At 34.4% G+C, this 26069-nt stretch overlaps 1 protein-coding gene across 4 annotated transcripts in view; it reads right to left on the bottom strand.

Moving 5' to 3' along the window:
* The window catches only part of STRN3 (striatin 3), a 59857-nt gene that overhangs the window by 7555 nt on the left and 26233 nt on the right, over positions 1-26069 (bottom strand). For 2 of the 4 annotated variants that reach the window (XM_083864078.1, XM_083864079.1), the window contains exons 7-14: positions 24748-24889; positions 19333-19443; positions 12938-13078; positions 7948-8081; positions 2588-2763; positions 2405-2452; positions 1294-1415; positions 52-219 (exon numbers count right to left, since the gene is read on the bottom strand). In XM_083864078.1, the coding sequence (XP_083720204.1) occupies positions 52-219; positions 1294-1415; positions 2405-2452; positions 2588-2763; positions 7948-8081; positions 12938-13078; positions 19333-19443; positions 24748-24889 (1042 nt within the window). The remainder of the gene's footprint in view (positions 1-51; positions 220-1293; positions 1416-2404; positions 2453-2587; positions 2764-7947; positions 8082-12937; positions 13079-19332; positions 19444-24747; positions 24890-26069) is intronic. The other 2 variants (XM_083864080.1, XM_083864081.1) reach the window with 2 other exon arrangements.

Genomic DNA, 26069 nt, shown 5'->3' with positions numbered 1-26069 from the left:
CATCATCAGCTGCCTCATAAGAGATTTTCAAAACCACTGCAAAAAACTTACCTTTCTCTCCGTTGTAAGTGCAAATACAGGGAATTTTTTCCGGTGGGTTCCATAACCTAATAGTGCCATCTGCTGAACAAGAGAGTAAGTGATTCTTTACACCACTGTAAGCGAGACCCCAGACTGCATCTGTGTGAGCAATTAATGTGCCAGCTAGAACGTTTGGCTCTGGAAAAAAAAAAGATGAGAAAGGAAACCTTTTTAGTGAAGAAGCATTAAATATTTCTTGTACTTCAACATAAATTAAATTCCACATAAACCAGCTGTATGTCATGTCCCCCCTGCCTTTCCTGTTTAAGCAACAGCTAAAATATTACACAAGTCATTTTGCACAACCACTGCCATCTTTCTCAAAAAAACCAACCAACAAACAGAAAGACAAACAAACTCAAACCAAAAAACTCCCAAATCAAAGCAGCCACCGAGAAAACTCCCATAAACAACTCAAACAACTATGTCCCCTTTTCCAGAATTATACACTCTTGTTACCACCTCCTCTTATTTCTTCCTTCCAAATTCAACATCTTAGAGATGCTTGATCACAGCCCTTCCTTTGTACAAGGTGCAGAAAATCACCTTTCCACTCAAATACTGGATGCTCACTTAATGCGGTTTTTACTCAGCATAATCTGCTGACACATAGGTGTGGTAACTCTCAAGCACACTAATAATTAAAAAAGGACTATATTTTTCCTTTGGAGCTGGGAATCTTATTTTCGTCTCCCTGATACTTTATAGTTGTCTCTTATAGACGGTTTTAAAATCTATGCAGAGTTTTCCAAGCAGTTATCAGATATTTAATTTTAGAGGCATCTAAAATTAAAGGTATCTAAAGTTAGGGACCTGAGATGCAAGTCAGAAACATAGGACATAGAATCTGAGCACACTTATCTCAGTTTTTCTGGCAAATTTCCATCAGAAGAAATAAATAATCATTAAGAAATTGTAATTCTGGTTCAAAATGGTTTGCTTCTCAACAATATGTTATGATTTTTTTTCTTTACTGCATAAATCTCAGGAATTGCTAAGTCTCCCTATCACTGTTCTACACCAAGTACATCACCAGTGCAAGTAGAAATAAATAACTGATGTTTGCCACATATAAGTAGTTGAAAACATACAGCGTAGCTGAGAAATGGCAGTAATATTTCACAAAAGCTCTAGAAAACAGATTAACATCAAGTGGAAAAATAATGTACAAGACAATGGTCAGAAGCTGTTTGTCGTTTAAAAGGTACTTACCATAGGTATCATATGGATCCACATTAGGGCTAGGCATGTTCCACCACTGGATGGTTGCATCAATACCACCACTGAAACACTGTTCTCCATTGGAACTAATTGCCAGTGACAATACAGGTCCACTATTGAGAGACAGAGAAAAAAGCTGATTGGTAACTGCCCACAGGATAGAAGTAAAAATCTGGCTATTTTCAAAAAGACATCTGATTGGCTCAAGCAGTTAAGAACACCTTAAACCCTATAGAAAAAGTCTATTAAAACATTTTTTAAGCCTCAACAAGTGATATCAACCTCTATTAAAATAATACTAAGTAATTAACTAAAACTCTGCAAACTGAAGCAATTTGAAGACCACCATCATGTTTCTCAGAAGCAACAGTAAATAGAACCCACAAATGGTGAGTTCTTACAGCGTGTCTATGCCAACCTAACAGCCAGCTGTGCAGTGGTGGCTGTAGCTCTCCTCCCTGGCAACTATTTTTGCATCCTACTTTTAGGAACAGATAGTAACCTATGCCCCAGGAAACTGGTTCAGAGAAACGATCTTAAAAACTGTGCCACCCACTTCCATGCTTATCAAAGAATCCTCTTAAAGCTTACCTGCTGACTGGGTTGGAGAGTGAATCTTTACTTATATAAGCAAAGTACTACTCTGGCTATAACTGTGAGATTTTATCTTGCCTTCTCATTGAAAGAAAGCGTAATTCAAAATTAGCAAGTGAAACTCAGGCAGTAATAAAGCAGTTAACACAAGCTGAAAAATCACTAAGACTCAGACCTGTATCTGAAGCTACTAGCCAAGACCAGCATCTACCTTACTCATCTTTTCCACATATTACATATAAAATCCACAGGTGATTTCATTATCATCATCTATTATCGTTTGTTTCCACTGCAACTAATCAAATTTGCCACTTTCCTATTCTTGTGTTATCATGGACTCTGCAATTCATGACAGGGACTTGGTATTAGGCTGCTTTACTAAGTAGTATGCGTCTTGTCTAAACAATGTAAAAATAGTATAATTTGAGGCTTTTACACTGAAGTTTTTTATCAATACATGAGATAACGAGAATATATTTATCAGCAATGAATAATGTCAAACACTCACATGTGGGCCCTAAATGTGTAGATGGGTTCTACATCTAAAGAGGCACTCCTGAAAGAAAAAGAAGAGTTATTATACCACATGAAATCTCTACTGAAAAATCTCTACTTGGAAAAGATAAGAGTTTAATCCATTTCAAAGGCATTTAAAACAGAACTGATGTTTTATAAAAACCCATATACTTGCTTTTTGGCAGGAACCGTTTTCTGCAAATTCCAAAGTTTTAGAGTATGGTCCTCAGAGGCTGTAACCAGCACAGGCTCTACAGGATGAAAAGCTAATGCTCGCACTCCATCAAAATGACTGCGTAGCGTATACTTAGGGTTCCATGTCTTTCGGAAGGCATCTTTATTAGCTGGCAACTTAAAAGAGAAAAGGAAAGGAGTGATTTTTATCTTGGAATTTGAAATACATATTTTTTATATATATCACCTCATATTTTTAGAAAACAGCCTATGCTTGATTCAGCTAATATATATTCAACCTTAAGTTTGCATTTATCTATTGATTTATCTATAAACATCTACAACCACATCAGCTAGACAGTCTGCAAATTTTTCTGTTGTAACAGTTTCCTTTGACCCAGGCTGGAATGATACATAATGTTAAACACACAGAAAAGAAGACTTGATTTTCAAAACTGATTTGTGCAATGACACTAATTCTTCTTCCTTGCAGAAAGAGAAATGTTTCATTGTGTATCGTGTTATCTGCACCCCAGAAAGAGATTACAACCATCAAAAGGTCATTTATCACTTAAACACAATAAAAACGAACTTGAGGTGCTTGGTGAGTGATCTTTCTCAGATGAGTAACTTGACTGAGATTGACAAGAAATATACATAGTTCTGAAATACTTCTACAGGTGAAGTTATGTACACAGAAATAGCTAATCAAAATTTCAATACATATTTGTCATGATTTTAAAAATAACATTACACAATTATGCTTTAAGTCTTTAATGAGTTTAAATATATTTGTGAGACAATAATTTAGCTTTGTGAAACAATATATGCAAACTATACACTTATATACTGTGAACATTCAATTCATACTCAACCTATAGACTGTTAGCTAAAATACAGATAAGCTAAATAATTACAGCTGCTTAATATTAATTATAGGTAACACAGAAGAGTTACCAGAAAAACCCAAGCCCTTCTAGTGACTGCAAGAGACTTATTTACAGCTTTGAATATAATTTATATTTATGTAGCAAGTAGACCCTTAAAAGACTACATCCCACCCTAAGTCTCCATCATAAAGAAATAGCATGGGTTTATCTGAGTATTTGTCTCTTCTCCTAAAGGCAGTTTAGAAAACTGACTTGAATTAGATGAACAAAACAAGCAAACTAAGAATGAATGGAAACTAATTGTATCCTTTGTCTTACACACTATCTATTCAGCATGTAATTGTTAAAGTATGTTTCTTGACTGTAGGCCAGAATAGCTTGACATCTCAAACCAATTTCAGCAACACTAATAAGGAACTAATATCTCCCATAGCTAATCAAATCTTACTACCTTTTATCTGTCAGGACTGAAAACAATCAGGTAACAGTGTAACATGTACTGCAGTAAGTATTTCTGGACCAAGTCTATAACCTGGAGTGAATTATCACTACTCACTCAATACAAAATCAATTCTATCCAACAAAGCAAAGAGGTTCAGACAATAAAATTTACTGTTCTGAGTTACAGATGGGCAGACATTTGCTTTTCCATTATATTACTGTAAATTTCTGACCTAAGTGCAAACTTCGCCTAATTCCAATCAAGTCACAGACATGTAACCTGAATTTTTAGGGTTTTTTAAATACCAACCAAGAAATACATATAATAAAAAAGCATTTTGTTTGCAATCTTTTTACTTCAGAGTACACTGAATACTGCAATATTTTGACTGAGATTTAAGCTATTTATCACTACACTGAATAATATATACAAGCTTCATAAAAATAATTATCTTTTGTTTCAAGAGACAGAGTAGAGTGAAATTCTGGAGTTCTGCATTAAACATAATTTAGACCAAACTGTTTGGTTTATTTCCCTCTCCAAATGGAAAAGAGAAGGGGGGAAAGAAGGGGGGGGGGGGGGGAAAGGTATTTTCCTAGCAAATAGAGTTCCTCGATATTTTAAATCCTCATTATGTAACATATTCACCCATCTAGCTAACTTATGTTGCCTCATATCTGCAGTGATCTGAGACTTAGAGAAATTAAAGCAAAAAACTTGAAATAACAATCCTTAATTTTAGCACATGATATGTCCCAGATTATGCAGAAGACTGTCAATTTTTTGGGTGCAATGTGCATCCACACAACAATATCTATTACAGTTGTGATGAAAACTCATTTGAGAAAGTCAGAACTGGATTCACTGATCCTTATTTTTCAAAATATGAAAAGCATTGATTCTATCACTTTTTTTTTCTTAAAAGGCTTGTTAAGACAGTAACTTTGTTTACAGCAGTACAGAGAAATCTGCTAAAATCTGCTGTAGAATTTATACAAATTATGAAAAGTAAGTTACATTTCCTATTTTAAGTATAGTTTTGAAGCTTTAGTTTTTTTTAAAACAGACTAGAACATCTTGGTTCTTTTAGAAGACACCACATGCACTTTACTAGAAATCTAGTTATATAAAAACCAATTTTTTAAAATTCTTTTCCCTATCCATGTTTCTAATGGATCTTGATATTCTTACTGCAAGAGTTATAGAACAGCTGATACATCTTTAGAGAGGTCCTTGCAATCTCTAAGAAAAAAAGCTAACCAGTAATATATATCCAAAAAACCTAACTCCACCTTAGAAAACACAGTAAAAGGACTTGGGAAAGGGATTTGACGATTACAAAGGTTAAATGTGAAATTATTTCACAAAATGGGCCAGAAGAATAATGGAAAAGTAGTGGAATGTGAGAGTGTATATCAATGTTTGGAAGTCTGAAATCTGCAAAGCCTCTCAAAACATGAGGCACAGATGGACACACTGCCCCACTGAGCCTGGGTGCTCTACTCTTAAGTGTGTAGTTATATACAGGACAATCAAAATCATGAGAAGACAGACCATGGAACCACACAACTTCATTAGCTGCTCCTCCTTTTTTCCATGGACTTTAGTGGACTTTACTGAAGACCAAGAAGCATTAAACAACCCACTCATTCTGCCTTGAAAGCACAGACAAACCAGACTGAAACTACACCTGAACTAAAAAAACCCCAAAAACTAGCTCCCTCTCAACAGAAAAAAAGGCACCAGGCAATGAAGATCTTTTCCTTGCCCCTGCAGTAAACAGAATCATAGGAGACATGCATTTCCTTATCTCAAACAAGTACTCCCCAAGAGCAAACAAAACTTTTAGAAAACAATAATTAATAACTGCAGTGTCTTTTTGTTTTAATATTACTTTTTTCTTGATAATGTTGTAAGTTATTGGAAGATTTCCAAGCCTACAGGCTCTGATAAAGGAAAGCTTTCAATTTTTCAGTCAGTTCTACTGCAGAAAAGCACCTTTGTCTGCTGCTATGGAATCCAAAAATATACAAATGGGAGCATTTGATTTGGCCATATTATTCTCTCAGTGTACAAACAACTGTATGCACTGAAGTCAATGTAAGTAACTAGATAATAAGAAAGACATGACTTGAGATGATTGTACTGTTTAACAGATGACTAGCCTTGGAGACAACCCGTGAATTTAATCAAGCATACAGAAATCTTTTGAGTTATAGTTGAAATTCCTAAGATTTATACTTAACTCTGATCCTGTATGCATATCCTCTCCCTTTCAAAATACAACACTCATCAAGGAGTGATACATGAAAGCTAGTGGAAGCCTGTTGTAGTTTTATTTATTCATGCACTCTAATGGCTCACAAAAGCTATTGAAGAGCATAGGCCTACTGGGAGCAAATGCATTAAGTGTTCTGGTTTGAGGTTTTTTCATAATTCTTGTTTTACTCACACATTAACTCATTGTAACCCCTCCTTGTCTGGAGATACACTGGAGAAGGAGGTGACTTCAGCTTACAAGGGCATTGGACTATGATGTACTGCAAACACTGGATTAAAGGTACAACATAAGACACGGTCTTACTGTGCTGCAAATCCACAGCTATGAGGGAACAACTTCAGAAATTAAAAACCATCACAGACTTTAACCCAAAGAAACATTGTGACGAAAAACTAATAGCATCTGAATTTCAGTCTCTTCAAAGTCGTAACGGGACAGTGTCATCTTAAATATTATTTAACAAAAATTGTTATCATCTGCGTTATTTTATAGTTTGTTTTGTCTGACACATGAAGTCAGAAGCCACTGTTCATTTTTCAGCTATGCTTTAAAAAGAAGAAAATATCCTAAGAGTACTGGGAAAGGAGGACTGGACAAGAAGCAGCAAAACCAAGTGACAATTATGGCCAATCTTAACTCAATTTTGGTAAATGGTGTAGTAAGCAAACAAAACTATATTTCTATCTTTTGTCTCCTGTATACATCAGATATTAGAGCATGAAATAGCCTCTTCCCACTCACCTCCCAAACAAAGCTGAAATTAAAGAGCCTCTAATAAAGGCTTTCAGTGAGAAAATTCTGAAAATTCAACTACATTGAAAAAGATAAATTGCATCTACAAGAAGATTAACAGCTTCCAACCTTCAACAAATGTGTGCTTCTACTTCAAATTTCTTACTAGCTCAGGCAGCACTTGGTATTTGTCTATTTATCAGCTATTCTCTGCTTTAAGTTTTCCAAGAACAAAGGTAACCTCTATTCTGCATCACTCTTCACACTGCAAAAATAGTTTTGTCACAAGGAGCACAGATTCTCATGTAACAGTTTGATTAGTTGGTATTAGTTATATTCCTTGTAATGTTTTCTGAGTTTAGTCCTGGTTTGCCTCTAAATATCCCTCCATCTTGGAATAAGCAAAATGGCTGCACACTGTTTTATTAAGAATTTGTAGTTCACAAAAGACAGCAATACACTACAAAACTGCAATCTGCAGTCCAGCCAATACAAGAGGTTTTAAATACAAAACCACATGCAAAACTTACCTGAACACTTCCCTAACCAGCCATCCAATGTTACTAGCCAGTGAAAAATGTTTAACACTATTGGTAGAAGCTTCATGAATATGGTCGAAGGAATGTCAGAACACTCTGGATTATAATAAAAACACCCCCTAAAAGTTTACATCTGAAATATACTATTACATATAAAGTCTATGCTGTTAACACTACTTTACTCATCAAAAGGACAGCAAATAAATAAATTAGTATCAGTATTTGTGTTTCATGCCATGTCTACTCAACACTCCATTTCAACGTATAACTGTCATTTTGGTCATGTTAAGACATGAATATGTATTTTACATCATAACACATTCCCTCCCCAATGACAAAATCTGAATTAAATTATTAATGTAGAAAAAAATCCATTTCTGGTTACCCAAATTACTTTAATGTTCAGGGTTGAGGAAAAGGGACCCAACTATTACTGGTTAAACTGTATAAAGAATTTTAAAATAAAATTGCACTTACATCATAACTATAGTCTGCATCATTTGTTACTGTCAAGTCTGCAAGGTCTCCAAGGCCCAGTACACTTAACAACACATCATCAGAACCCATAATAAATGACTTGCCTCCTCCAGGTGGAAATGTTATTGGCTCAGCTACAAAGAACAAAACAGTTTCTTTAAGTCTCAATAGAGTAATTCAAACTGATGAAAAGCTGCATTATTCATCACTTAACAGCAAAGCAGAGTTTAAAACTGAACTTGTATGTACTACATACAGCCCCAACTAAAAGAAAAAAAACAACAGCATGAAAACACGCACACATGTGCAAACACACACACATTATATATACACAATTCTTGTATCATGCTTTGTCATTTGATTTCAACTTACTTTATAGAGGTTTTGATACTGACAAGTGACTTGACTGACATTACTTTACACTGCAATATCAAAGGTACATCCCAGGTCTCCAAATTCTCAGCTGAGTTTTTCATTCATTACACCATGCTTCCTGCCTTCTATCCACTTGCAAGTAAGTCTTTGTGTTTTATACTAGTCAAATATTTCTACTTGTATACTGAAGTATTTTTTAATCGTTTAAGCAAAAGACTCCTGCAAAAATCTCTTCCATTTTGAGTTCTTTCAATCAACTGAAAAAATGGAAACATCTATTATTTATTCATTTCCTCTCTTAGTTTCTCAACTAATGATTTTGGATTCTAATTTTAAAGTACACTCAACAGATACTCATGTTGTCTAGCTATGCCTTCCTCAAAATAAAATTTAACATTCCTATTAATTATCATTTAGAATGAATAAAAGTTATATATAGCCATTCATTATGAATTCACATCTGAACAAAAAAGTTTAAAATATTCACCCATTTTTTTACCCTCTTCAATGATTCTGTAAATCTCCCTCAACCCGCAAGTATAAATTTAGCAGTAATGAATAGGAATGAAGGCTTAAACATTGTAACACTTCAGCACATTTCAGAAGCTATTTTTACTTCTCAGTTTTCTTTTCCACTTAGAAATAGCAACACTTGTTAAGTAGAGTATGTAAAATTAAGAAGTATGTGTGCACTTTAGTAACTTTAGTAAGTATAGGCATCTGCATAATATGTTAAATGATATTTGCCATCTTGAAAAACTAAACTTGCTTAATTTTGAATTTCACTGATCTGGCAAAGAGTTACAGCCTCACTTTAATGCCATTCCTTATTTCTAATCTTCCTAGAAAACTCTTCAATCTCAGAGAAAACAGTTTCCAGTTTCCTGTGGTTTTTGTCTTCTAAAAGTAGTTCCAAACAAGAGGACTAATAATTAACACACTCTTGTTTAGAATACATATATCCATTAGTCCATATGGCCACTACCTGCATGGTAACTGAGCTCCAGTCCACTCCCAATGAAGGAAAGTGACTGAAACCAGGGGTAAAGTTACAGATGTCTGACACTACTGCTAGGGCTAGGCAAAGAGGAGCCACTCCAACTAGATCAAAATACACCACTTCTCAAGAATAAAACAGGTCCTAATGCTTCAGAACTACTGTACTATAAAGAGATGTAACTTCATAAGCAGTCAACACAATCGTTTGTGGGAATCTAAGAACATAATCTATGTAAGAATACAGATTGCTGTTCCTACAACTGTATAAAAAGAGCAAACAATATTCTAACTATGCACAATCACCTCTTGTAAAAATATTCACAATCCATACAGAGGTTTGACTCATAAGAATGCTACATTACATTAACAGCCCAAAATGGCTTATCATGCCCTAAAATGAATAAGCTTTTCATTTCCATTAATAATTTACTAAAACTCTACATTTGAGAGCCTACTACAAACCACTTGTATTTCAAGAAAGACATATTCCTACAAAACACCTCTTTACTCTCCTGTTACTCCTATTTCATCTTTAGGACAGGCCCCCAAGGTATAGATAAGCCCCATAACATGTCATTCTAATTCTTGGTGAAATTAACCTTAACAGATCAACTTTCCTATGCTTTCTAATAAAAATTAAGGACCACCACATCAAAAAACTTATACTACAAATTCATCTAGTTTTGTTTCCATGCCTGACTATATCTTTTGAAGCTCTAAAGCTTCAAAATTAATGCTACTTGAAATTCAGAAGACAATTTCTCAATACTAGCATTGCCTGTATGTATGTACAATGCATTCTATAATTTATTTGTGAATTTTATATTTTAAAGTGAGGCATATTTGAGAAGTTTAAAAAATGGTTGCAAACTGCTTTTGTAAAAATGAAAAGGCAGAATAGCAACACAATGAAAAATGCATGATGTCACAGCTACTAAAAATAAAGACCCACATCTTCACATACCAAAACAATGCATCAATAGATATATGCAAATGATAGATAAATAAGTGACTTTTTAATGCTTTTCATCTAAAAAAAAAATCCAAATATTTTTCTAACACACAGTACAGTATTATTCTCACAGCATAATATAAATGCTTAACTGAGTTTGCAATCAATAAATATAATGTAAGAATGTGATAATACAAGTTCCTTTGTAGGTGAAACTAGGTGAAATAAATATTGAAATATAAAATTGTGTAATTAAATATTTACTTAGCCAATCCTAACCAGCACTTCTTACCTTCAAGTTCTTGACATCATAGATAATTACGTCAAAATCAAGCAGTAATACTTGGACCAACTGAAACTGCTTTAATCTCTGATCAGATGTGTATGTTCATATAGGCTGTTGATATGTACTGTACAACAGGACATCTTAACCTTGTTTCTCACAAAGTTAATACGTGAGACACCAAAACCAGCTGTTAATATTTGGTACACCAAGCAGTTAGCTGTTACTGCTTTTTGTCTGTCAATCTGTAGATTGACACCTCTGCAATTTATAGATATTAAAACTGAAAAACAACCAGTGAAAAAAGTAATTCTCTCTACACTGGATGGAAAATCCAGTTGATACCATTTCTGAAAGCAATAGAATACGGTGAAATGGAAACACCAATTTTCATGGCCGAAATTATCAAGTATGATTACGGCATAACATCATACCTAACCAGGCAGTTCAAAGTGAAAAAAAACTACCAAAAACCAAATTCCTACACCTTTAGGGGAATGAAAGACATACTGCAAGCCAGTTAGAGCCACGTCCTCTCTGAATCCCCTTTAAGAAAAAAATTATCACCCACTGCCTCAGAACTGTAATATTTCAAAGTGTAGCACAAAACTTCATACAGTCACAAGAAAACTATGGTTTGATAAAACTGATCAGCATAGGCTAATGTATCCCAGGAAGTAAGCCTAAAGTTATCTGTGAAATCTTAGCTTTTAGAACACAGCTGAATAAATAATTCAGTAGAATCTGTATTTGTACTGCATGGTACAGAATCTGTATTTTATGATAATGAAATATTTGGCCTTGTAACACACCTAGAAAGAATTCAAATACAACACAGCCTGTTCATTTGCAGCTTTGAACCATATGGTACAGACAAAAACTCAAAAAGCCACATATCATTCAGGATAGGAATAGCAGAATTTCTATACTCTAATATTCAAGTTTAAAAACTATGCAGAAACCACAATGAGCAGATAAGATGACAGAGATATTAATTATTATTACTCTTAATAAATAAAGAGCAAACTATAACAACAAGTTAAAAACACATGGACACACTAAACAGCATGAAAATATAAACATGAAAGCAGTTTATTTGCACAGTGTGAACAATCTTTACTTGAAGATTAACACAGTATTTGTGCTACAAGAACCAGGCAATAAAAGTCAGTCGTTATCAAATTCAAATCTAGCATCTATTTCTTCAAAAAGATTATTTTGACCTACAAAATCGTAACTGTAGGGTCACATGGCCTTAATACCTAAACATAGCTTAAAGGCAACCTAAAGCATGTAAACACTAAACCTAAAAACAACCTAAAAATGTGTCTACAAGTTTTAACAAGTGGATTTTCACTTGTAGGTTTTTTAAATTGCACTCCACAGGTCAATTTGATACTGCTTCATCTTGAAGATGGAAATAAAAGATGAAAAGGAAGGCAGTAAAAAAGATGTCTGTTGTAAAATGACAGTTTGGGGGGCACCAAAAAAAACCTCCTTGAAATGGTGGTTTGGGTTTTTTTTCTGCTTGCCTGGTGACAGGCATTTGTGAGGCTAAGGGTGAAAAAGAACAGAAGAATCAACAAATTCCTGGAATCAGTTGTAATGCAACTTCCATTTCTGCTATAGCTGATACCGTGCCAAGGCTTATGGGTCAAAGATCATCCTAAAGGAGCCAAATCTGAATACACCTGAGTATTTTGAATGAATATGTTCTAAGCAGAGGACAATTTACATAATGGTATTCTAATTTCAAAGCTAATACAGGAAAAATCATTCCTTTAAAACAAAAAAATTTAAAAGCCAAATACAAGATTCTTAACTTTATATATAATAGCCTGCCATCTCTTTTCATTGCCAAAGATAATCCTGAAACTTAAATAAATACTTTGTAAAGAAATAAACAGTGTCTTTGTAAACTTGTCTATGCAGACCAAGGGAATTTTATAAAAGAGAACATTATATTTGAGGAAAAGAAACTAATTAATCCCATAACTTAAACCACCACCTTTCATTTTAAAACCCAAACTGTGCATCAAATGTTAATACTCACCTTTTTTCTCCTCAATAAATAACAACCTATTTGTGAAAGGTTTTGCTAATGGGGGGTGTCTCTAAACAAGGATTTAATAGTGAATAGTGTCAGAACACACTGCTGTACATGAAGTTATTTTAAAAAACTTATGAAATAATGGTGAGTTATGATAAGCCACAGAAATTGAAGCCATATTCTCATAAAACCATTTGGGAAGAATTGCAAGTAAAATAATATTGTGGCAATCTGCAACTGCATTAAGCTTTACAGTGGGGATAATAAATTACAGTGTGTGCTTTCTAAAAGAAATCTCCTGAAATATAGTAAGTAGCTGAATTTTTTGTACCTTCCTCTGCTCTTGCACCTTCATGATCAGTCATTCTAGAAGAGGGTGACCTAGATTGATTAATGATTCCTGAAGGGATGTGGGGTATCTCATCATCGCCCAGATCAGCTATCATGTCGTGAAGTTTTGTCCTGTTGACTCCTGTAAATTAATGTCAGCAGCAAAAATTCATTTGATTGCTACCCCTAGACTTCACTGAAGTCTAAAAATCCATTAAATAAGAATAATTACTGATGGGATCTCCTTAAAATAAATGTTGCTTTGCTTTTGTTTAGTAATATTTTGGAAATCAAAAGCAAGAGTTAATACATCAAATCTGAAAACTACATGCAAACAATTTTAATTCACTAAATCAAAGAATAACTCCTTTGTGTTCTGCAGATCTATTCTACATTTTCCTGTAGGAAAGAGAAAAAATATCATCTTACAGCCCTACTGAGAAGTCAAGCCAAATACTAAAAGAGCATTCACTATTAAACAAAAAAACGTACGAATTAAACATTTTCTAATAATATTACACAACTTTAACTATACTAAACAATTTAACATTAAAAAACAGTGCAAATTAAAAATAAGCTTTAAAATGAGAGCAAAAGTACAGACAACTCATAATGGGGGTGCAACGAACAATTAACTTTCCCTGCTTTGAATGGTATTTAAATTGTACAAAGTGTTTGTTAAACACAGGAGCAAGAATGCTTCCACCACTGTATGAAACTGCTGATGTAGATTAGATTACAGTTATTATAAAAGCAAGCTTCTAGAAACAAAGCATTTTGAATTATATGTACATTTAATTAATATGTAGACATTAGCAAACAAAAATAGCATAATTTAAAATATCTTTAAATTACTAAAACCATTCCTGTTTTCACCTTTATAGCTTCCATGTCAAAAAGTCAAAGCTTTAATCATATAAAGTGTATTTCAGTGAAAAAAATTCTTTACAGAAAACAATCCATAATTATGAAAGACATAACCAAAATTTAACCACTAAGAACAGCCCTTCCTGGGACTGCAAGCAGAGATATTGCAGACCATTTAGCAAAGGAAGCATTGGTGAACAAGTTCTTATACTGAGGTGACACATCTCACATTTATTAAAGGGGAAACTGAAACTAAACCAAAGCCTTTATTGTCAAAAAAGTAGATATAAATACTATGATTACAGATGACTTATCAAAATCAGAACTGTTCATTCAAACAGTTCAACACTAAAATATACCCTTTCAAAAAGTATCTGATCATTTCAGATCTTACTAGTTTAAATCAATGTGTTCAAAAATAGCATCCAGGAATAACGGAATTCTCTAAAGATAATGGAGAATTCCCTGCAGAGAGGGATGACAACAAAAAACATTTATTGAAGCAGAATTATAGCAAATATACCTCACATATCCCTAGGAGGATGCTATTCTCAATAATATTTGCAAAACATTCTCATTTTGCCAAGTAATAAAACTCCCTATATTTATGTTTATTCTGCTTTTGGTATCTTTTCTTTCCTTTATGGAACACTTAGTATTCTAGTTTAATAAACAAAATCTGCTACCCAGAAGCAATCGAGAATAAAACTGGCTTCCAAAAGTTTTCCTCATATAACAGATCACTTGAGCGGTTAAGTTTCATTTCACTCTCCTGTAGAATTATGTCTAGAAACCTGTGATCCCAGCTAATGAAGTGAACATAAAATAATAATGAGAAATCTCTTTTGAACCAACATCCTTTTTTTTTTTTTTTTTTTCCTAACAGGCACTATATGGAAAGGATTTAATTTCTTAAGTACAGTACTTAATACTGGAGCCAGCAGGTGAGATCTCATGTAAGAAAAGTCACTCTTAAAATGGCCAGATCTCTACACCATACAGACTACAAAGCCTGTTTTTGTCTTTATTCCAATCAGCCAGGCGTCTACTGTGACCAGCAGCAGATGTATTCTTGGAGACAGAATATAGAGCAATCAATAAAATGACAGGATAAAAGTCATGACTGGGACCTTAAACTGTTTAACAAATCCTTTGTTTCCAGAAGAGAAAACACCATTTGTCTTCTCCACGTTGATACATATGAACTGTTCAACACATTGATGCAAAATGCCAAAAATGGCTTATAAACTCCTACTCTATCTAAACTGAAAGCATCTTCTCAAGGTGCTTTCATGCCAAACATATGAGCATGAGAAGTCTGCCTTGAAGCATATTCAGAAGAAACTAAAAGTAGCCCTGCTGCTCTGCTACCTTTAAGCAGCCATTCATTTAATTTGTCCCTAACTAGGGGACTGATAGCCCTGCCTTTTAGCATTTTTGAGTATGTTTGGGCACTTCTTGTCCTTCAGGCATAACCTGAGAACAGTCCTCAATCATCATGCAATACAGAGAGAAGTTTACAAAGGAGCAGCTGCTGTTCCAAACAACTTCTGTGCATTTCACACTGAAAAACATGCCAATATTCAACACTGTGCCACCACTACAGAAGATTGCACAAGTTTCTGCTCTCAAGTAAGTTCAAGTTATACCTTCATATTACTGTTCAAGTAATCGTACTTGAACATAATACTGTTCAAGTATTTTAAATGTTACAAGGAGATTTCTAACGAAAAGAATGTGCCATCTCTGCATAAGCAATGTTCAAGGCACAAAATGGGATGACCTTTTTACCCTCAAAAATGCCAAGGACAAAAAAAAATGATAGAGCTGGTATGAACAGAAGCGAAAGTTACAGTACCATCTCAGTGTACAGTCCTTCAGAGATAAAAAATGAAATAGATAACTGAATATTTAGTGATGAAAAGTTTTTGTCTGAGAAGCCTTAAGCAGAATTAGGTCCAAGATGTATTAGCCCAAGTCTGAATAAAACACAGAGATTCTTACATGTCAAGAACAGCTGACAGTAATGAAGATGGTAAAATTCAGATCTGTTTTCACTCCTATCAACTATTACACTATTTCCACAAATCAAGGGTAGGAAAGCAAATGGAATGGATACATTTTAAGTACAGAACAATTAAACTGAAGCAAAAGAGCAGAAATTTTAAGAAGTGCAAAAAGCTAAGGAAAACCAGTAAAATTACCTTAATTTCAACAGTGATACATACATATATATATATATATGCAAGATGTGAAAACTTTCAAACTGAGAACACATTATGCTGACTTGATAGAATGAAATGAGAACTACAACACCTCCTGTTATATCCTGCAAAGGTGACAGGTTATATCTGAAAAACAGTCATCCCCTGACTTACTTGCCAAAATTGATCTTATCAAACTTGGGCAAGAAATAGGCCTTAAATTCAGCATATCACTGAAAAGAGAAGCCTACTTTTGAAGAAATCAAACCTAACTCCTTACCTATGTATCACAGTAAGTCCAGGATAGGTGTGGTTTGTTTCTCTGCTTCTCTGTTTTTTTAACACAAGAACTCTTTAATAAACAGATTTTACATTATTTTACAGCTGACATTGTAAAGGAAATCAAAGAGTGGGGTGGTGAATTTATGTTATTGTTCTGGTGGGGTATTTTTAAAGATCCTTTCATAAAGAGGTAATATTTTTACATAACATGGTGACTATCTGGACAGACATCCTCTTTCTCCCCAGAAAACAAGAGCGTTACTTAATGGAAACATATGTCGACAGAAGATGACCTCAATTAAGGTGTTCCACCCAAAAGAAAACAGAGGGATACAAAGTAGAGAAATATCAATATAGAATCAGATCTTTTTCTGTTCACTTATTTATGTGTATGTGTGGAACGAAAGTTTCCCTACCTGGGGACAGGGCTGTGTCTGCCCAGTTATGTTACAGTGTAAATACAGATTATGTCAGATACCAGATGCATAACCAACAAAAGAACCCATCAGAATGTCTGTCTTATTTGCTGTCTTCAAAATATTGCAAGAGATGACATCTAATGCACATTTGTTGGATGCTTATGATTATATATCTACCATGCAGATAAATTCTGATGGTACTCGAAATAAATGCTGATAGAAGTAAAAACACTGAAGAGCAAAGGAAGAGATATGTATTCAGAATGAAGTTCTCAAATGACCAGACATCAGCAGCAGGAATAAAAAAGCCCTTCAACATGATTTTCAGAACGTTAAAAAGCTGAAAAAAAGCCTACAAAATTGTATTTAAATAAATCTGCCCAACCTTGAATGCATACTTTTACTCTGTGTGTGGAGCTTTCTCATCCACTTAGCTCAGTGATTTAGATGCTAATTTTTAATCAGAAACTATCATGAATGTGACAATCAAAGAATCTCACAATCCACCTAGTAACACTACATGTGTTCAGAGTTTCCCAAGAGATTTCAAACTTAAAACTCAAAATGCTAAACAATTACTTATGTCACTTCTCAGCACCATCACACACAGTTGTCTCCTAAATATTGACTTCTGTGAACTAAAGATTTCAAAATTCCTTTAGATGGAGAAAACTTCCTGTTACTTTGCAGCCACTATGGTTCAAAAAGTCTAAAATGTAAAGAACTTAGTAAGAAAATATCAAATAAAAGAAGTCCATTTTGGTATTAAAAATAAATTTCTAATCCTACCAAACATTTCATGCGAATTTGATGCCAACTTCTGATTTACATGTTAAATGCTGATACACATTAGCATGCAGATGACTACTGTAGGCTCTCATTAAAGCAAAGACTAGCTGAAAATCTTTGCTTTGACCAAGCTTTTAAGTTAATGTGTATGCACAAGTCATGCAAAAATGCTGAAAAAACAACCAACATGCACTAACTGCCTGTAAATGTCGCATGTTACAAAGTAAATTCAAATCTTAATAATTACGGAATTCTTCAGCATGTGTTATATTTTAATTATCATGTAATTTGCTTAGTGCATACCTATACAAGTTTTCAAACTGAGGAACAGGTTTTTTTTCCTAGTTATCTCTAGCAAATGTTAAAAAATACTTCCAAAATAAAAGCACAGCCATCATGGGAGCTTCTCTAAAGCAACATGGGATGGCACCCAGAGGGACCTGGATAAGCTCCAGGAGCAGGTCCATGGGAACCTCATGAGGTTTAACAAGAGCAGGTGCTGGTGCTGCCCCTGGGCTGGGGCAATCCCCGCTGTCAGCACAGGCTGGGGATGAACAGGTGGAGCAGCCCTGCCCAGAAGGACTTGGGGGGGCTGCTGGGGGAGAGGCTGGACATGACCCAGCCATGGGCACTCCCAGCCCAGAGAGCCAAACGTGTCCTGGGCTGCATCCAGAGCCCCGTGGGCAGCAGGGCCAGGGAGGGGATTGTGCCCCTCTGCTCTGCTCTGCTCAGAGCCCACCTGCAGTGCTGATCCAGCTCTGGGTGCCAGCACAGGAAGGACATGGACCTGCTGCAGTGAGTCCAGAAGTATGGAAGGGATTTAAACTAAAAGGGTAGGTCTAGACTGGATATTATGAAGAAGTTCTTTACTGTAGGAGTGGTGAGGCACTGGAACAGGAGTTCAGAGTAGTTGTGGGTGCTCCATCCCTGAAGTGTTCAAGCACAGGTCGGATGGGGCTCTGAACAACCTGTTCCCCACCCATGGCAAGGGGGCTGGAATTAAATTATCTTTAATGTCCCTTCCAAGACAAACCATTCTATGACAGATTTAATACCACTTTATGCACTAAGAACTTTGTATAGTTGAGTACATAATTTCCAAAAGCATTTTTATCAGGTAGTTCAAACCTGACGTTTGGTTTAAACTACATAGATAAAAATAGGTGAACTGGTCAGAAAACTCAGAGAGTAAAGGGATATCAAATAAAATGTTGGTAAATACACAGGAAAGTAAGGGCACTATAAAATAAAGATTATCTCCTAAATAAAGCCATCAAAAAGTTCATATTTACATTACAGGCATTTCCTAATTCTCTATGCCTGAAGCTGTAAAAATAATCACAAGCTCATAAATAGCAATTACAGATTGATTCAAGCTCATATTAAAAAAAAAAACCCCAAGAACAAAAAGCAAATACAAAACCCACCCCACCACCCTCAAAAAGAGCCCAACAACCACCAGTCCCAATACAGTATCACAATATTACACTTTAAGAAGCAGATGAAGTTTAAATTTTTCAGACTAGGAATGTCCTCAAAATGCAGGTTGTTCATTATTTTCACACGAATATTCCTATGATTTAATTCTCTTCACTTCTTTAACTTTGAATTTTTGTCTTTTCAACATTTCTCATTAATGAAATGGCTGTCAGAAGTTTTGACATTCACATTCAGCAGGTAGAAAGTTAAAGTTGGTTGCCCCCATTACAGAAAATGATGTTCAATGAAAAAAACAAAACCAAACAAAACAACAAACAGAACTTGTGAGAAAAAAATGTCTTCTATATAAATAGGCAAAAAAGTGTTGCATTACAAGATTCAGAATCTGCACTTACTCTTTACCCCTTTCTTCCCCTTTCGTTCCTTCTTGTACTGTTCCTTCAGTTTACTTATTAGTCCCTGGTCTACATCCCAAACCTCAGCAGTTGGGGACAGGTCATCTTTGTCTACATGCAGCATATTATTAAAAGAAAAATAATCAGCAATTTGCAATGCAAGCTGTTGGTGATTTACTGTCATAGCTGTATAAGAGCATTAATAAAAGTTATTAATAAATCTTTATTTTAAAGGTGCAGTCTCAGTTTATAAAAGACCAAGTTTCACTTCATACAGTTTTCCAAGGCACTGTATATTAGCAGTTACATATTTTAAATTGTACGTTAATTTGTTACCAAGGAGCAAACAAATTAAGCTTCGTAAGTAACTGTTTATGTTAGATATTTCAAAAAACATAAAAATTCATTGGTGTTCAGAAACAATTACTGCATCTTTAGAAAGACAGTATTAAGAAATTATTCAGCCAGTGTTGAATAAGCAAATAAAAGCATTCATGCTATATCTCTCATGAAAATGCAAGCTGAGTAAGTCAGTGCCAGTTTATTCATGAAGACCACCATGCATCCTTTCGCATTCATTCTACATGCACAAGAAAGTAACCTTGGTCCTACATATAACCAGAGAAACAAGTCTATTAATACAGTTTTTCACATGAAGATGAAGAAAATTAATTTTCACAGGTGGACATCCCACTGCATTCCAGAAATTAAATCATAATTAGCAGAAATAGAACATTCTACAGTAGTTCCAGAAGACATAGCTTCTTCCGTTTGACAAATATTGCAGAGTTAATTATGCTTTATGAAAAGTCAGATTTCCACTTTTCTGAACTATCTCAAACATTTCTGGAAACCCAAAATTAGTAAAAAGATAAACCTGTTTCTAGTACAAGGCAAATAACATTTGCAGAAGCACTTTTGCTAGTAGACAACCAGGCAGCAACCAAACTTGGTTTGTATGCCCGTTCAGCTTTATACTCACAAATTCTTTAGGCATAAAACCACAAGACTTAGTTCCTCAGTTCCCAACTTCCAATCATACTTACAATGTGATTGTAGCCATTTTTGAAGTTATAACCATTATAATAATGAAAGTGCACTAGAGGAGTCATACACAGTAGAAACAAAGTAACATGCATTTAGAATAAAAACAATAGGAGTTATTCCAAGTACATGCTTCATGACAAAACATGATAACAAATGAGAAGAGAGATATCCAAGGATACTGATGCATCTAGCATCACTCAATGACAACGTTGATTAAAGAGGTGGAATACAGAGATGGCAAGGGAGGTGAAACATGAAACAAGAGCATAACGGCAAAGTGCCACAAAAAATTCTGGCGATGAGAAGGGGATAATGACTTCCTACACCAAACTACAGCTACATCTACCAAGCTACAAACACAAAGACCTCAATCTTTCTGACCACTGGGCCTAAGCACTGACAGAGAGGAATAGTGATTGATCAGGAAACACAAGAAGCACAGAAAGATAAGTCAGAGAACAAGCCAAATCAATGATGAAAAAATCAAACCCGCTAAAACTCAATTAAGAGAAAATTCCATTAAAAACTAATTAATAAAATTCTGAAGTACTATTAATAAAATGAAAATAATCAGTTAGGTTGCAGCATTGCAGAGAAAGATTAGGGAATTAAACTGAAGCAGCAGATGACCACATGTAACATCAATGTAATGTCATTTTGGTACATTTTAAAAGGTGCACTGCATTAAACCAGGACAGTGCAGGTAATGACAAAATTGAAGTAATGTGTTCAGTCTGTGTTCTACACTGAAGTTTAGAAAACGTCGGCAGAGTGCAAAACAAATAGGGCATTAAATATCAAGACAAAGAATTTGAAGGAACTGGGCTCATTCAGTCAACAAAAACCAGGAAAAGCACAAGCCTGAAAACATAAATATTCAAAGTCAACACTGTTGCCTGCAAAAATGTAGGCTTTAAATAGAAAACTAGATAAAACACAAATTTGGATTCTCTGGGTAGGCTGTGAAATGAATTTCAAACAAGACTTTTAGGAAAACCCAGCAGTGTTTCTCTCCAGCATGCCTACATATATCAGGCTATTTCAGAACAGAGCCATGTAACTAGAAGACCTCTGCAACTGCCCCTAACAGTGACCTTCCCTGCACTTAACTGATACAGGACAGCAGAGAGGACCCAGGATGTCCACTGACCAGTATAACTGGGTGGAGAAAGTCTGGCTTTAAATTTTTCTATTTTTTAAAAGTGTTTTGAAGATGACCCAAGAGACTGTGAATTTTAGTCACACTCTGCCACCCATCTGGGCAGTCAGTCATTCTCTGACTAATGGTCCACCTGTAAAGAGAACTTTTGTGTTTCATGGGGAAGAGAAAGCCAGTGATGAACACATGAAACCATAAGCAGAATAAAGAGACTACATAATATGTTAAGTCTGCAATATGTAGCACAATATATAACAATATGTATGTATTGCTGTTTGCTTAAGCAAACTGAAGTTATATGCATTTCTTCTTGATACTAAATCACAAGGAATTTATAATGTTTTTAATCTGAAACTGTACATTTTTTTTTAGTATGTCACATACTTTGACTCTTCATGTAACACTGCTTGAACTTGCTCATCTTTCAGTATTTTGAAGATAAGCTGTTCCTAAGTAAAACATGTTGCATGACAGGACACTTTAAATCACAATGTTTGGAATTAATGTAACACTCAAAGTATGTTAACTAAGGCACTTACATAAAAAAGAATTTGTTCATAAAAAGCTGTAATATAGAAGAAAACAAAAGCAATCCAAACTTCATGACACTCACTGACAGGTTTGAAGAAGTCTTCAACAGCAAAAATGTAATTATCAAATTTGGAACTGGAATATTTTAGGATATTGAAAGTTGGACCTACAGATAATACTTTGCAATTAAGTACTGTAAATTACTGTACTATAAATTAGGTACTGTAAAGTAAGACTAGGCAATATATTTAAAACCTAAACATCAGATGTTTTCCAGATACTAAATAAAAGCATTATAAGTAATTAGAGATGTAAATCTTACTTTTGTTTCAGAATGTTTGCAAAAGTAAGAAGTGATAGGAGGAGACTAATGACAGGAAAACTAAAACAGAAGAAAGAAAAATCCATGAAAACAGAATAGAGCAACTACTACATTACAAAGAAAAAATTGAATTTTAACTGAAATATTTAAGTTCATGATTGATGCAGTTGTTTAGGAAGTAATAGTACATATTAATTTAAATTAAGTTTCCCCTCAAAATAAGTAACTAACTGGGTGGGCCTGGATATTTGAAGTAACAAGTTTCATAGAGTTCAAAATAACATGATAGGCTAAAATAAATTGGTTTAGGCAGTGTATTATTTTATTTAAGAAAGCATTTAAGTGGGACAGTATTTAAAATGCTAGTTGTGATAGCTAACAAAGAAGTCTTGTCATATTTATGCTGATCTTTAAAAAAGTAGCAGAACCCCAAGATCTGCTGATTCTATCCTTAAATGCCCATTTAAGGAAAGAACATCTCGACTAAAATCAGTGACATACTGAAAAAATATTGCTACTACAGTTGTAGGCATGTATTTAACTGATTTAAATAGTAAGTTACAAAATATACAAAAAATTATGAAAATTGCCTTCATATGGCAAAACTTAGAGCATACTTTGAAAGATGAAAATAGGTTTATGTTTTATTTCCTCCTTCCCACTTTCTTGTCTCAGATATGAGCTTTTTGATAGCAATAGAAGTGCTGCAGTTAAATCAGCTGTCACAACTGTGTATAAACTCCTAAAATGCTCTGCCTCACTTTGCTATGGGTTTGCTATTTAAACTGTAATAAAAACCATTCAAACAGCTCTATACAAAGTGTGGTGGGTCAATTTGACTTTTAAAACAGACCTTAAAATTGAGTAACTACTTGAGAAAATGCCAGACACAGAACACACTGGAAAGTAATCTTTGGAAACAATGACTTGGAATTTCAATGGACAAGCTAGTTCAACACAGGAGCTTTCAGCAGTCTGCCATGGATAAATCTTTGACTTCATAAATTACAGTATTGAACTATCTTGCCTTTCATATACAACAGTAAGACTGATACTAGAACCACAACTTTCCACATCACTATAGATTTGAAGGGATGTTGCAAGCAAAGTCAAAAGCTCTTGCCTCTGGTTCTATGAGACATCTTAACACCAAGAGATCTTCCTGTGTGCCTCAATGAAAAGACCATCAAGAAACTGTTCAAATAATATCAACTTCAAAAGGGAGCAACAGCAAGCAACTGAAAAGCTACTAAAATAGACAGTTATGACCAAAACTAAAGGAAGCAGCTTGTTCAGCTTCATCTTCCAACTAGAAATAAGACTGAGTTTTAAAAATAAAGTGACTAACTCTTTAATACTCGTTTTTAGGAAAGAATGCTTTCTAATCCTTGGTACCTTCAAGACTGGATAATTTTCCTGGAAGATGTGTCCTTACTTGAATTTTTGTAAATCTTTGTATTTTCTTTGCTCACTGGGATATTTATTGAAGTATGACTTTATTGTCATAATGACATAAAATGCTCAAACAACATGATCTAATGGCAGTTTGGGGCTTACAATTTATGACTTGCAGTATGTAACTACAAAATTGTTTGTATCACAGTTCAGAAATTAAGATAGTCAACTTCCCATTTAAAGAAAGGCAGATATTGATTACTTGGGGCACTGTTTTTTTTCCTATACAAATTTTCTCCTTGCAATCTCTTCTTTTGAAACAATCTCCTCTTTTGCAGAAATTAACATATTTTAACTGACTGATTTAACATATTTTGTTTCACATCAAATTACTAATAAAAAAGTTAGGCTATTAGAAATGGTGGGTTTTTTTAATTTTACTAATATAAGCCCTATTAGCAACAACATCAAAAAATCTCAGTCAGAAAAATAAAAACTAACTGCCCGTTTTTCAAGTACACCAAAGAAATTAATTTAACTTTGGTACAAAAAGTTTGAAGGTCCTGGTAAGAAACAAGTAGGAAAAAAAAAATAAAAACAAACTCAAACTGTATTTGAAAGAAAATTTAATCCAGATTAAATTTAAAAACAATTTTAAAACATTCAGAATCCTAGTCTTTCTTATCTAAGAAAGAAAATATTCTCCTCTTAGCTTTGAAATCAAAAACAAAACCTGAAACAAATGTAACTACAATTGTACTTGCAGCACCTACAACAACATATAGATACATATATATCTATATGAAAGTTTCACCATACAATATATAATTTTCTAAGCATCAATGTTTGATCATCACATTCATCCACACATCCACACCATTTTAGTAGGTATTACAAAACTCTTAGGAACTATCATGAACAAGTATTCCCTTATTTTTAAATGCTTTTATTAGTGTCTTACCCCACTCTGTTCCATCTCCTGAACTTCGAGCTTCTCCAGCTCCCTCACCATCTTCAGCTGTCACTAAAAAGTCAAATTCTTTCAGAGCTTCTTCAGTATCAGGGTCATCTGTAAGGTCAGCAGCTAAACCTTCATTACCAATCTGCAAGAAGACAAGTATTTTCCTGCATTTGAATCATAAATAGATTTTCTAGTCATTTAGGTTAGAAGATCTAGAGACTATTCTGACTGAGTAATTTGTTGCAGGAGAAAACATTTTTCAATTTAAAATGCAGAAAAAGAAACTTAGATCTCAGCTGGGTTATCAAAACAAAAAAGAGAGCAGTGCAGTCTAGTGAGCACTAGGAAATAAAAACACTGACAGTAGCTTTAGCAACAAAAATCCCATACACCTCAGTCTCCAGTTTTTTTATTTAACACATAACAATTAGGAAACTTTGTTGATTTTCTTGCCCTATCAATAGCTCTGCAGAAAAAGCTTACAAACTATGCTTTCTACTGGTCCAGAAGCCTTTCCTTCTTTTTGCTTTCCAGTTCTATTTCAGTGTTAAGCATAAGCAAGAACAGTCTTTTTACTATTTCTAACCATATCTTCCTCTTAAACAAAATAAACAAACCCTCTACTAAGGCATCAGTGAAAAGTTTTATTTCATTCTTCAGGTGAAGAAATTTTCCATGTGAGGTTATTTGCACAATGTTCTTACTTTTTCAGAAAGAGACAATTTTTATAAACTATGTAACTATAAATGATCCTTTTGCTTTCTATCAAAAAAGACAGGCTTTGCTAAAAGTCAAAAAGTGAGTGTAAGATCTTCATATATGCTTAGATATGTACTTGATAGTCTTTTTATCAGGCTTTGTATAGAAAAAAAGGGATTCAACTCAATGCTTGACTAATCTCTTCACCAGAAGTCCAAAGTATGGTGAAAACCCCTTCCTGACAAGTCAGTATGGGAGATATAAGACTTGCATCAAGCCAAGCTCATACTGCTAACTATTTAAGAAAATCCAATGCAGCCAGAGGTCATCATGCTACAGAATACTGCTCTGAGCAAAAAGTAATAAAACTGTTAGTACAATATTCATAAATCACTATCTCTAAATAAAGAAACCCCAAAGATGGGGATTCATTACAGAAGAATTAAAATGGGACAAGTAAACACTGTCTACCCTACCTAGAAAGATGCCCACAGAATGGAAAACTAGACACAAACAGAACACAACTAATAGAACCTTAAACAAAAGGTTATTCGAGACAAATCTCTCCCAGGTTCTTAATATATTTGGTAAAAAACTGCCTAATAGGAAGAATTAAACATGTA

The sequence above is a fragment of the Zosterops lateralis genome (genome assembly GCF_965231275.1).
Source record: "Zosterops lateralis genome assembly, chromosome: 6".
NCBI lineage: Eukaryota > Metazoa > Chordata > Aves > Passeriformes > Zosteropidae > Zosterops > Zosterops lateralis.
Note: the sequence above shows the minus strand (reverse complement) of the source record. Positions and strands in the feature narration are given on the sequence as shown.